This window comes from Liolophura sinensis, chromosome 4, assembly GCF_032854445.1.
Source record: "Liolophura sinensis isolate JHLJ2023 chromosome 4, CUHK_Ljap_v2, whole genome shotgun sequence".
Lineage (NCBI taxonomy): Eukaryota > Metazoa > Mollusca > Polyplacophora > Chitonida > Chitonidae > Liolophura > Liolophura sinensis.
The window spans coordinates 9826017-9840079 of NC_088298.1; the positions used below are offsets into that span (position 1 = coordinate 9826017).

The following is a 14063-nucleotide window of genomic DNA, read 5'->3' on the forward strand; positions in this document are numbered from 1 at the left end:
CGTATGAGTTGCACTGAGAGGTTAGAGCAAGGAAACAGGACAGGTTGGCACGGTGTATGTAATATAATGTGACTTGGTGAAGTTTTGTATCTGGTGTCTTCGGCATGACACTTTAGTAGTGGGAGCACTTTGGCGGCATGGACTTGTCCTATCACAAGAAGGCACAGTATATATACATACACCGATATCGACTGAAAAATTGTTGATTATGGCGTGAAATCCGCGTCGTCCTGTAATGTGCTCTTTCTGAGAATGGCTAGAAATTTAACGTATTTAACCAACTAATCACATTTATCTGTCTCTTCTATTGTGATTGATTTATTTATTTATTTGATTGGTGTTTTACGCCGTACTGAAAAATATTTCACTTATACGACGGCGGCCAGTATTATGGTGGAGGGAAACCGGGCGGGGCGCGGGGAAAAACAACGACCATTCGCAGGTTACTGGCAGACCTTCGAACTTACGGCCGGGGAGGAAGCCAGCGTGAACTGGACTTGAACTCGCAGCGACCGCATTGGTGAGAGGCTCCTGGGTCATCTTTTTTATAAAAGCTCCGATATAAGCCTATATTTGGACTGTAAATTGTCCACGATGTGATGAAAACAGAAACGCTAATGCCGGAACCCAAATGAGGTGACGCCTACCAAAGCGATAAACAGTGATATGTTTCATGGCAGTATTTCACAACTGTGAAAGTTTGTTTTTACTTGCAAAAATGTGTTTATCCTGGTTTGTTTCATCGACGAAAATGGCCACCGTTGTATGAGTGAAATATTGTTAATAATAAATCAATCAATCAATCGATCGCCTGATCCTCAATCGTCTTTATAAGAGAATGGCAACCTACATATTTGGTGTTTTACAATCAGTATATAGTCCATATATTACTCACACAATGCCACGATCTGCCCACCATAATGTTGGCTGCCGTCGTATACGTAAAATATTCTCGAGTATGGCGTAAAACATTAATTAATTAAATAAATAAATGTTGACATCGAGGCAAGGGTCACTCGCCGCCACTAGGCAGACACAAGTCTACTTTGGACTTGTTGCGAATTAATACTATGACTAAATACCGCGAAATGAACATGATAATATCTTGATATTACGCAGAATATATATATATATATATATATATATATATATATATATATATATATATATATATATATATATATATATATATATATATATATATATATATATATATATATATATATATATATATATATATTCTTGAGTATGGCGTAAAACACCAATTAAATCAATTTACTGTTCTTTCAGCTGGGTGTACAAATTAACCATTCATTTAGGTGTTTACAGAGGTGAATGCAGGTGAGCGTAGTAAACTCTTAATAGAGATGGGTTCCACTCCGTGTAATGAAAGTAAACATGTTTGACTTTTAAAAATTCAAAATGGTAAAATTTATTTAAAATATATTATATATCGACACCCGATGCCAATCCTAGCCCCGAGGGACAAGTGCTGGTATTGAGCGCGCCTATAGTCGTTATTTTTCATAATAGCAGGAACCACCGGGATGTATACGTTCTTATACAGCCTTTAACAAAACCCGCACGACTTCTTGCAACTGCGTCCCATGTACACCCTGCTCCGTGTACAGTAGCCAGTCTGGGCCCACTTCGGACATCGACTCAGCTGGTCCAGGCAGTTCTCCTTCTCGGACTCTGGTAAATGAAGGAATATAATAAAAAGGAAAATAATAAAAAGGAAAATAATAAAAAGGAATATCTAGTAAATTCCACGACATGGTTTTTGGTAACAAAGCGACAAAAGTAACAAATATGTTCTGTTAAAAATCAAACCTCACAATTAATCATAATTTGACAGAGGATTAGAGAGCATCCCAGTCGAAAAATAATGTTATCTAAGTTTTTAATCTATTGTTTCACTAAAAACAAAGAACTTTGGAACATATGAACCGCCTTCATGAATCATATTTATAGTCACAAATCCTATGGCGTCTTTTTTTTCACTAATTTGTTCAGCTTTGAGTCGATTTATTTCAAGCGTTATGCAACGCAAAATGTCAGTTGTTATATACCGACAAAAACGGCGTCTGGCATCATTTGAACCTTTACAGTAATAGTCAAAATGGTTTATAATAAAGTGTCGTCTGCATTTATTTCTGTACAGAAACTGTAAACAAAAAAAAGACTAGTGAAGTCTAGCGAGCACAAATAAATGTGCCCAACAGTTCTTTATTCATTTGATTGATGTATTAAGCCAGCTTCAAGAATATTTCACAGCGATGTTGAGAGGTTTGTGAATCACTGCATTGCACTAGCACGCTAACAACTAACTCGGCGACGGAGGTACACTGGACAAGGCATTCTTATGGATATACAACTTCCTAACACGACGTTTCGATGTAGTTACTAACATAATTTAGCTGAAAACGATGTTCGTAACTACATCGAAACGTTGTGTTGATAAACCAAGAAGTTGTATATCCGTAAGAATGCCTTGTTCAGTGTACTTCCGCCCCAACTTCTAAATGTCACTCAAACAAGTTATTCGCCCACGGAGGTCTCATACAGCAACTGTTTGTTTATTTATTTTATCAGAGGCTGTGACTTCAATAATTTCACCCGTTACGCGTTCCCATTTGCCAATTACAACACTGTCGACGATGCTCTGGTATTACTCCTTATGCTCTTTCTCTATTACATAATCTTATAATCTTACCAGTTTTGTACTGCTTGATCATAGACCGTAGGTTGTTCTCACTGGGTGTGGTAGTCTTTGTGTCCACGCAGGTCTGGCAGGACTTGGGACAGTTGTTCTGCAGATATGTTCTGTAAAGTCCGTTAGAACAGTAACCGCGAGACTTCCAGAAGCGACAGTTTTGGTTTAAGTCTTCACACACCTCTGGCAGGAAATAATATAGAGAAAATTTAGTGCTGTTTCTTCTATCAAAAATAAACACAGACATACATAGTTCTACGGGCTCAAATGTGTGCGTGTGCGTGTGTCTGTATGTCCGTATCTATGTATGTATGCATACATGCGTGTATGTATGTACGTATGTAAGTATGTATATATGTGTGGGTCGGTCAGGTTGAGTCCATGACGCCACTGAAATATTATGCAGAAGACACCAGACATGACACCCAACACACCCACATTATACTGCCAACCAGTCATGTTTCCTTGCTCTAACCTGTCTGTGTGCTTTATTTCAGTTTGAATGTTGCCATCACATCGAAAACCATTCACTGATTTCTAATTCTAATATGTTCTCGCTACAAAAAATAATCATTCATTTCTTGCTCTAACCTGTCAGTGCTTTTGACTCGAGCAGGATGTATTGTGAGCATTAGTGTGAACATACTTCAAAGCTTAAGGAAACACAGTTTCACCTCAATGATAAGGAAAAACGTAACTGCCAGCTAACTGTTTTGGGAGACGCCATCTTTATGTCAAATGTAACTCACCGACCAGATAAAGAAATAAACACTTTCAGGCATATGCGACCTTCTCGGGTGACCTATGAAGGCGCAAGTGTTGTGATTAAGACATACAGCAACTTTATCGATCAGGTGCGGCGAGATCAACGCTTTAGGCAAATGAGTCAGTGGGAGACCCCCCCCCCCCCCTCACCTCCCCCCTTCCGGTCGAACAATTAAGTTCTTACCATCCACAGCATTATCCTCACAGTAATCGCACGACTTCTTGCAGTAATATCCCATAAATCCCTTGTTTCGGCTACATTCCCCGCGGAACTTCCAGTATGAACAGCGGGGGTTCCGGTCTGTACAGGGCAAGACAGGACGTGATGTAGTGACACGTAGTGTTGTTTTCGTTTTCTTTGTACTCGTCGGCTTGGTTGTTGTTGTTGTCTTGGTGTCGGGATTCTCATCACCGGAGCAGATTTGGACCGGATTTCCTGGGCAGTAACAGCGACAGTCCTGCCCGAGGAACCCAACACCCGGGCAAGTTTTCTTCGGACAGCGCTCTGATGACATAAAGTAGAAGAGATGGGTAGATAGTACTGGGGGAATTTGGTAAAACCTGTTATACACTGAATGTGTATAACCACTACCAAGACTTCCAGTGCTGTGCAGGATCGTCTTCGCCGTATTCAAGAATGTTTCACTTCTACGACGGCGGCCACCATTATAGTGGAAGGAAACCGGGCTGAACCTGAGGGAATCTTACGACCATCTCTAGGTTGATCCGTAGGCCGCTGACAGCCGGAGAGACAGCCAGCATGAGCTGGACTTTAACATCAAGAGTCTTGATGCAACCATCTAAAACACGGACCTAACACTGATAACACAATCCTAAGCAAATATACAGCGAAAAACATGAGCAAAGTCAAAAAAATACTTTTCAATCTGAGAAAAGCAACATTAAAAAACACCTCCAGTGATTGGTTGGTTCATCGACAAACACTGGCTGCCCTGACGTAAGAAAACTGAGTGGGACTTGTTTGGTGTCCTATTTAAAAGTGTAATATTCTTCAGTACGAGGTAAAACACCAATCAAATAAATAAATATTTAAATAAATTATATATATATATATATATATTATATATATATATATATATATATATATATATATATAGAAACAAAGAACCAAACTAATAAATAAATGAATGACAAGCTTAGCTCCTCTGATATGCAGCTGTCTGTATTAGTAAAAACATGAGGTGGAGAACTGTTGCAAACTTTACCTACACCATATAACATATGAGGTGGAGAACTGTTGCAAACTTTACCTACGCAATATAAAAGACTACAGTTTAAAGATTATCGCCAGAGCAGCGACAACAGTGCTCTAATTGTCAAATGGACACGTTGAAATACGCCATCTTGTCAATTAACCTCACTTTAATAGGGTCTGAAGTTAGCTGCAATATATAGACGTCACTCGTCTAGGATAACCCAGAGCTCAGTTCTTGTTTACCTGCGCAGTCATACATAATATTAGCCAGTTTGACATCCCGGAAGCTGAGCTGTTTTGCATGTCCCATGACGTGCTGATAACGCTGATCTTTGGCGATGATGGTAGGTAAGCCATTCACGGAAAAAGCCTGGAATAACTTCAGTGTGTTAGTACACCAAGTTCTTATATATTATAGATTAATACAAACAGTGACATATTCAGACGACTAGCTACACAAATCAACCTACGGTGTATGGTTACTTGGTTGAGAGCTTGACCGATATTCCCTGTGAATTCTAAACTTTTCATTTGTTGATTGCCCCTACTGATTAATGTCTGCTTCAATGGGAGACTCAAGGACTTCATATGCGTTTTATGAACGCACGTACTCTGATAAAAACTGTGCAAAATTAAGGACAGAATAAATGACTTCAAAGTCTTGATACAAGCAGGAAGGAGTTTTACGAGTTCCCCATTTATTGGTATCTGTTGTCTTAACATTGTAACGCACATGTTCACTAAGGTAGATGGGAAAATTCATCACAGAACGCAATGTGAACGGGTAAATAACGCATAAAAGGATAAACAAATGCAATTAATGCAACCGTACATGGGATATAATATTAGATTTGAGCTCGAAATTCTTAGCATTACATGGCTTCGCGACAGTAAAAAATATCTATTTATATAAATGTTATAATTTTCCAGCGCTATTCAAATGGAGAAAAGACAAAGACTCCTATTCATTCAAAATCACAAGTAGGTTTTCCACGGGCTCTGCCCAGCCCCCCCCCCCCCCCCCCCCCCCGCCCTCTCTTTCCCCACAAATAATCTGTCGTAGAAGGGAAATGTTCAATAATCTTCAGTACGGCGTAAAACACCAACCAAAGAAATAAACAGAAGCAGATATGTATATATATATATATATATATATTTCAACAAACAAAAATAACGACATACTGCGTACGGTTACCTTTTCACTGTAATGCATGATACTCTCGTAGTCATACGGTACGTCATAGTTGTCGACCGTTCTGAGCGGGTACCTGTTGAAGTTGTAGAGAAGATTTGACGGAATGTTCTGCTCCTGAATAGTGACGTAAGCGTCACGATCTGGTCGCGTTTGCTCGTGCTGGAACCCCACCGCGTGACCAAGCTCGTGAACGACGACTTGTTCCTGGAGGAGAGGGGACCAAAAAGGTTACATATATAATGACAGAATGGAGAGCATCGACGACAGTGTGATGTCGAATGATCCCATGTAAATGGTGAAATACCGCCTATTGTCAACTTACCCCAGTTAGGCTTGTATGGTACTCATGTAAAAGTTTACATAGTAGCAATCTGTGCGAAAAACGACTTCAGCAGAATTGGGAAAAACATGAAGGCCGTGATGTTCGTTGCAATTTATTAGAATCTAGAATTAATCAAAATGCACTGTTTTTTTTTTTGTCACGTTTAGTGAACAATAACATTAAAACAATAACAGACAAATCAATGAAAAGAAAAAAAAAACACCTGTAACTAAAATACATGCGCGTCATCTGCACATTCCAAATATGATTTCATGATTTTTTTCCAGTGAACAAAATGCAGACAAAACCCACTGTGGCTAGATTTGAACAGGTGGTCACAGTGACGACACAGATGATTAGTATGGCATGATTGGTCCAAAAAGACCACCATAGAGTCTTTATTTGCACTGTATTCACTGTGAGAAAATGTGAAAGGAAATCATAAAAGCCATTTCCGGAAATGGTCTAATAGATGACCCATACTTGCATTAAAGGTGGTAATTCTCCAGTTAACTGCCATTAACTATATACTTATATCAACGTCTTGCTACTTAGGTACTAACTTATCAGGAGTACGAACCCTTTAACATCATGACAGCCCATATATACTACATGCGCTACATGATCAAGTTAAGCGTGATCCAGTACCGAATTTTGGGGTCGCATGTGCTTCGTTTTCATAATTGATCAAATGTACACTGGGAAACTATTTTGAACCAGCTGGAGGTAAACCGCATCGAGGACAGGGTGATCGCAGTTAAGGCCACACCAATTTAACTTGTTGCTTTATGGGAAGAATAAAAGAGGGTTTCAGGTCGTACTTAACAATTTTTAAGTTATATGACGACGAGGGGTCATTAGGTATCTGTACATATATTGTGTCTTCTTGGGGCAGGGCAGGTCCATGCCGCCGAAGTGCTAACGCCACTGAAGTTTCATGCCAAAGACACCAGACATGACACCTCACCAAGTCACATTATACAGACACCTGGCCAACCAGTCCTGTTTCCATGTAATCTCTCAATACTGAGCGCCAAGAATGAATGATTACGGTTTAACGTCACATTGCTAAGCGCCAAGAAGTAATATTTTTAACGCCTTTGTTATGACACCACCCGAACTGGGTCTCCGGTCTGCGGACTTCGAGGCGAACGGCCTAACCGTTAGGCCACCGAAGCGGTTTACGGCTAGAATAAATTTTTCGACGGAGGGTATAAAATAAAATCTTGAAAATCATCTAATTTGTGGAATATGTGGACTATCCGGAAAGTTGTAGACATATTTAAAAACACAACAACAACAAAATAAAGAAATAAATAAAATAAAAATTATGCAGATCGGACTAAATAAAACGGTGGATTTTCAGTTCTATTTTCATCCTAGGTTTAGAATTTTTGACGTAGGCTCGTTCGTGAAACACAAAATAAAATTGGTGTCGCCTAACTATCAATACGACACGAAGCATTATTCTGTCCTCTGATAAATCGTCATGATGCTCCGCCCCGATAGCACAGTTGGTAGAGCGGCCGCTTCGGGAGCAGTAGATCCAGGATCATCCCTGGGTCGAGTCACACCTATGACCTTGGCGGTCAGCATGAATTGGATAGTGCAATTGGTTGACCCGTATCAGTATAATTCTCGGGCGGGGAGGCTTACTTGCCTTCGGAGAGCCGTCTCAGTGAAGCAGCACTAGATAAAAGAGCGGTGGAAATCCATCCTGCAACAAGGAGGCACATTAAATGCGCTCCAAGGATTCCTTCGTCGTCATATGACTGAAAAAATGTTAAGTACGACATTAAATCCAAAGCACTCACTAACTCACTCGTCATAATGAAGTCTGTGTCAAATTGATCTTTTATATTAAGATGACCGCTTTCACTAACAGACACTGTACAGTGTGTGTAAAGTACACAGGAATGGACAAATGGGATGGGGGCTCGCGACTTTGTCCAAACGATACTTCTCCATGAGCTGCTCGATGAACGACTTCGGCAAACTGTTGTAAGGGAGATAACTGCACTTACCAGGCGACATCCACGACCAAGCATCACTGGCTGCGTTCCGCCGATCATGCCGACGTAAGAGGAACAGCTGGTAAAGTTAAGAAATTCCAACATCATACAGAAATGAAACTAATGAAACAAAATTTAATATATCGTAATTGTAAATAAAATTTAAAGAATAAAAATAATTTGATTGGTGTTTTACCCTGTGGTCAAGAATATTTCACTTACACCACGGCACATCGCATTATAGTGAGAGGACAGCAGAGATGCCTAGGGAATGAAAATAAATCCTAGTAACCTACTGACTGTTGCACACTCTGTGATTGATTCGTTGTATGCTACATGACCCTCTTTAGTGCACAAGATTTACTTAATGAACATTAAAAGGTTTAATTCGGAGCTACCTTTTTTCAAAGTTAAAATCACTAATATTACGGATGACTGAAAAATAAGACTATAAAATTCTATTTACCACACGCCCATTCATCGTCAATAACTATTATTAAATGCAAGGCTAAGGTATATAAAAGAACTTAAAATAAATTCTGGTCACGGGCCGGGTTATTAGAGAAATGGAAATGTCCTACCCGCCGCCATTTTGAATCCTAATCTTGTTGCGATCAGAGGCTGTGGCGGGCAGGAACCTCACACATGTGTGTTTCTCCCACACGTTAAAAGCTGACTGGATGACAGTACGATCGTAACGACCTGTACAAAAAAGGAAAAAACAAAAAAAAAATACCCCGATGTACAGAAGATCTCTGTAAGTCAGTTGCTGTATTGATATCGGAAGTCTTCTAACTGAATTTCTGTCCGCCGTCGCATAAGTGACATATCATTAAGTACGGTGTAAAACACGGATCAAATAAATTTAAACTGAATTAAAATACTGGACACGTATTTTATTCAAGAGTACTTTATATTTATATAACAGCGGCCAGTGTTACGAGTCGATGCAGCCGATCTCTGCCAGACAGACTTCCTGACCTAAAGCTGCAGTCGAAGCAGCGAGACCTGGATTCGAACTTGCAACCTCAGTGGTCACAGGACTGATCATAGATGTAAGTCAGTTATTTGCCAAAGGATGGTAGTTTCCTCTAGACATCCCGTTCAACTTAACCCAACTGAAATGTTCTTTAGCACGATGTCCATCTTAAACCAGTCGATCAATCCATCCTGCAAGTAGATGTATGCATGTCAAATTTCCTAAATGTCTGTGAATCATGGATGAAAAAAATGACATACATTCTACCTGCCTTTGGTAATGTCTAGCACGTACAACCTACAAATATAGTCTTTTCATGTACGATAGCTGTGAGAAAATGCTTCCGAATCGCAAATTCGACATTGACTGGCCTCATTGGTCTTTCAAATGTATAACCTGCAAACAAAACTGTTTAATGCTTGAACTGTCAGTAGTTGCCTTCAAATTGTGGTTTAAGTCAATATGTAATGCATTGCTATTCCCCTTTTGTGGGAAAGTTTGTCAAGAACATGCTAATAGTCGGTGGTTTATACCGGGTAATTTACTTTCCTCCACTCATAAAACTGTCCACGATCGTATAGCTAAAGAGTTCCTCTGTATGGAACTTGACAACGATAAAATAAATAAATAAATAGTGTGTGGGAAATTGACTACTCTCTGTAAGAATTGATGTTTTACATTACTTTTAGATACAGTAAGATTAAACGGCTGACCGTACACTAAATAACTTACTAAAGACTCCATTTTGGAACTCATACGGTATAACCTTGTTCGTCCATCTGTAACGAGAGCTTCTAATCGCCTTCCTCTTATGTCGAGTAAAGCCTCTGGGATAAATTAAACAGAATAAATTTTCTTGTCAGAAAAGGTAATCATATAGAAAAATATGATATTTTGATGAAAGCATTTAATGTTGAAGACGGTGTTGCGGAAATTTGTTGGACAAAATCTATATTCGCTAATCAACTAAACACACAAGTCATCTCCAAGATTTATAACAAACAAAAACCGTCTCATTGATCAGGTCAGCTTATTGGTTGTACCTAAAAAACCGGCCACCCTCGACCAGTAGGGACTGAGACCGTGTAAAGGTTTGCGAGGTGTACTGGTCTTTATTTCAGTCACCTCATTTGGGGTTTTATTCTAACTGTTCAGGTAAATGCTTAGATATTAGTAATGTAAGGGCCTCTAGCACGACGGCTTCAGTAGCGGGTAAAAGGGTCAGATTAAAACAAATGCAGTTATATTAATTGAATTTCATTAGACGTCAGTAGTATAAAATTACTGAAAATGCTGTGTTTCATCAGATGTAATGAATGTTTACATGAAAACCTTGCTAAGGAACAAGCCCCAATTAGCAGAATCCTATTTTATGGAGGCATAAAATACAGAAGACTATAACGTGGGGAGCAAAAGGAGAGCAGCTAAGACATTATGATAGTTTGTAAATGGTCTTCAGTTCGCAAAAAAAAAGAAAACAAGGTTAAACAGATATGTACTTACGCCTGGTACAGGAGAACGTCTTGCCATTGTTGACGGGTCAGCATAATGTCTAGTTCGACCCGAACGTCTCCGGACTGGCCGTACAGCAAACCAAACTGATCAGCTGGTAAACAGAAACCATGATCGATTAAAGTTACAATCACTAGAAAATTAGCAAAATGGGACAAATAACAATTTAGAGAGAAAATCTGTGATTCTGTTAGGAGCTTCACAATTGTTGAGCGACAGTAATGAAAACACAAATATCAGATTCATGAATTTCAGTTTTGTACACGAAAAGATTACAATATGTGTGTTAGAGTGAGTGAGTGCTTGGGGTTTAACGTCGTACTGTGTGTTAGATGTATTTGGTAATACTTACATGCAAAGTCTAGCCATTTCAAAACAGAAACAAACAGAACTTGGTACATGGCGAGATTGGCTTAACAGGCAGGAAATAAAGACTGTACGATAAAGGAAAATTTTTCTAAGAATATTGAATATTGTAGACTTTTAATTATTTCAGACATCGCCGTTTTCATACAAAGGGAGACAACTCTTTCCTTCATTGTGTACTGTTAAACAAGATTATGGCCGAGCAGAGAGCACAGACTATGGTTTGGTTGCATTCAAATGTGACATTGCTTATTTTCCCTATATCTGTTTATGCTTTCATGAAACCACAAGAAAACTTACAGCTCTGGGCAGCATTTGCAATCATTTCATCTATGGATGCGGGAGAAGTCAGTTTCATTAGCTGAGAAAAAAAAAATTAAGTTGTGAATTTCATTGTAACCTGTAAAGAGACCATACCGAAGATTTTTGGCAAAAAGCTATATTTGCTACTCAAACATTTTTTCACCTTTTTTACAATGTGGCTTATTTATTTGATTTTTGTTTTTCACGTCGTACTCAAGAATATTTCACTTATACGACGGCGGCCCGCATGACAAAAGTAGATTACTGCCTTTCTAAAAAATATTAATCGCTGGCCTGTACTAGTTATAGTGTTACAAGTAATAAGTTGGAAAAATTATAACACGACACGTTTTATACACGTTAAGAATTTTGTCACCGGTTTTAAACGGTAACAAGTGCACACACTGGGCTGATATTTCGTGAAAGACAATTTTTGAGCTACTCTAAATAACAAAACAATTCGACTGCATTTGCGCTGATCGATATTTTTGCCATTTATAATCCCCGTTATAGTATCTTTAACATTACACAGGACACTACCACTTGCCAAAGAGTCGTTTTGCACCAAAAATGTTAGGTGATGTTTTATCTATTTCGTTATTCGTTATTACACTTTCTCTCATGTCGGAAACATATTTTATACCAAATTGTGAGATGCAATTCGCGGCAAATAATAAATCTGAAAAAAAAAAACAGCTTAAAAAATATATTTGATCAAAACCGGCGAATCTTTCAATAGGGTTGTTTCTCGTTAATATGTAACTTTTGCTCACACAGCATGAAATGAAAAAGTTAGGAAAATGGTCTCTAAAATATTTTTATTTTTTTCCCCACTGAATTAAAGGCAGCAAATTGTAATTGTAATTGTTCCAATTGTAAAGTAAGGTTTATGAACCATGTACTGACAGTAATAATGTACTTTGATTATCACATTACTAGAGCATTAATTATACGTGCGCCTAATAAAAGCTATTATAACGTTAACAACTTTGTTTAGAGTGGAAATACTGTGACGTCAGAGTACCCAAACACCAGCTAAATGACTCATATTATTCTCCAGGAAATTCAAATACCTACGTGCATTAAACTCGTTAAAAAGGTAAACAAACACCATAACTGAAAGCGTTTTAGGCAAAGCCTTTACTTGCATGTCTATCTAATGGGCTTTACTTCACTTTTAACTTTCTATCCTTTGAAGGCATCCTTGTACTGATCGACTGCTTATTGAACCCATCAGACATGAATCCCGCTTGCTCAAATCCTCTCTATATGGGATGATCTGACAACAACCTTCGGATGGCTATGGGTTTCCCCTGGGCTCTGTCAGGTTTCCTTCCACGATAATGTTGGCCGCCGTCGCGTAAGTGAAATATTCATGAGTACGGCTTAAAGCTCAATCAAATAAATAACTAAATCTCGAAGAAATGAATTTACAGGCATTCAAGTTCTAACTCACCTGAAACAGCAGAGAAAGCCATAAGATTGTTAACCTGATGCTGCTCGGTAAAAATGTGAACAGATCCATTCTGTAAGAAGGCCACAAGCTCACACCGAGAATGCAGTCAGCTATACTGGCAGACAGGCGCTATGCTAAGTAATTTTCTTAGGTACCTCATAGTTAAAATTAACCAGTAAGACCTAGCGCTGCTTTACAACTTTGCGCGGTAGATTAAGGTCATAATAGATTCAGTATTCTGCTAAGACCACATTCAATAGTTCTAATTTCAACACGGTCGTTTTCTAGGGAGTAGAAGAAATCAGCCGACTTCTTAAAGTCTTCCGCATACAGAAATAACCCCAGTGTCCGGCCTGTTTTAAGTACGAAAAGTTTGAGAACATTCCTCTCATGCATTTAGTGGGAAAAAAATAGATACAGGAAAAAGCGTTTGCGTTGTCGCGGTAAAGCCTGCTTTGATATGTATGAAGTCTATGTAAATAGGTAACTTCGTCGTACCATTGGGCAGAAAAACCATTGAGTCATCCTATGAAAAGTTACTACACTTGTGAACATTTATCAACGCTAAGTAATGGTGCTAAGAAAGTGAAGAATGTCTCAAAGACATGCTAACCGGAACTTTCACGGAGCATACAACCTTAGGTCTTTAACTTTATGATTTACAAGGGGCCTCCGTGACTCAGTTGGTTAGCGCGCTAGCGCAGCGTAATGACTCAGGCGCCTCTCACAAATGCGGTCGCTGTGAGTTCAAGTCCATCTCACGCTGGCTTCCTCTCCGGCCGTACGTGGGAAGGTCTTCCAGCTCTGCCCGGTTTCCACCCACCATAATGCTGGCCGCCGTAGTTTAAGTGAAATATTCTTGAGTACAGCGTAAAACACCAATCAAATAAATAAATAAATTTATGATTTACAAATATTTGTTACTGGATGAAACTATTATATTGTTGTATGTATATATACAACTTACTCTCCATAGTAAGTACTGTAGTATTATATATATATATATATATATAAATATATATATATATATATATATATATATATATATATATATATATATATATATATATATATATATATATACAACTTACTCTCCATAGTAAGTACTGTAGTATTATATATATATATATATATATATAATACTACAGTACTTACTATGGAGAGTAAGTTGTAACAGTCTGATACAGTTGGTAAATGGACACACGTACCCGGCGAAACACG

General features: G+C 38.6%; 1 protein-coding gene across 1 annotated transcript; it reads right to left on the reverse strand.

Moving 5' to 3' along the window:
• Positions 1–1570: 1570 nt before the first annotated feature.
• On the reverse strand, positions 1571–12911 carry LOC135464392 (zinc metalloproteinase nas-14-like). The gene is made up of 11 exons (XM_064741820.1): positions 12843–12911; positions 11384–11444; positions 10709–10811; positions 9938–10032; positions 8808–8928; positions 8239–8305; positions 5893–6096; positions 4941–5067; positions 3666–3986; positions 2717–2899; positions 1571–1695 (listed from the first exon to the last, which is right to left on the reverse strand). The coding sequence occupies exons 1-11, from the start codon at positions 12909–12911 to the stop codon at positions 1571–1573; spliced, it is 1476 nt and encodes a 491-aa protein (XP_064597890.1).
• Positions 12912–14063: the final 1152 nt, after the last annotated feature.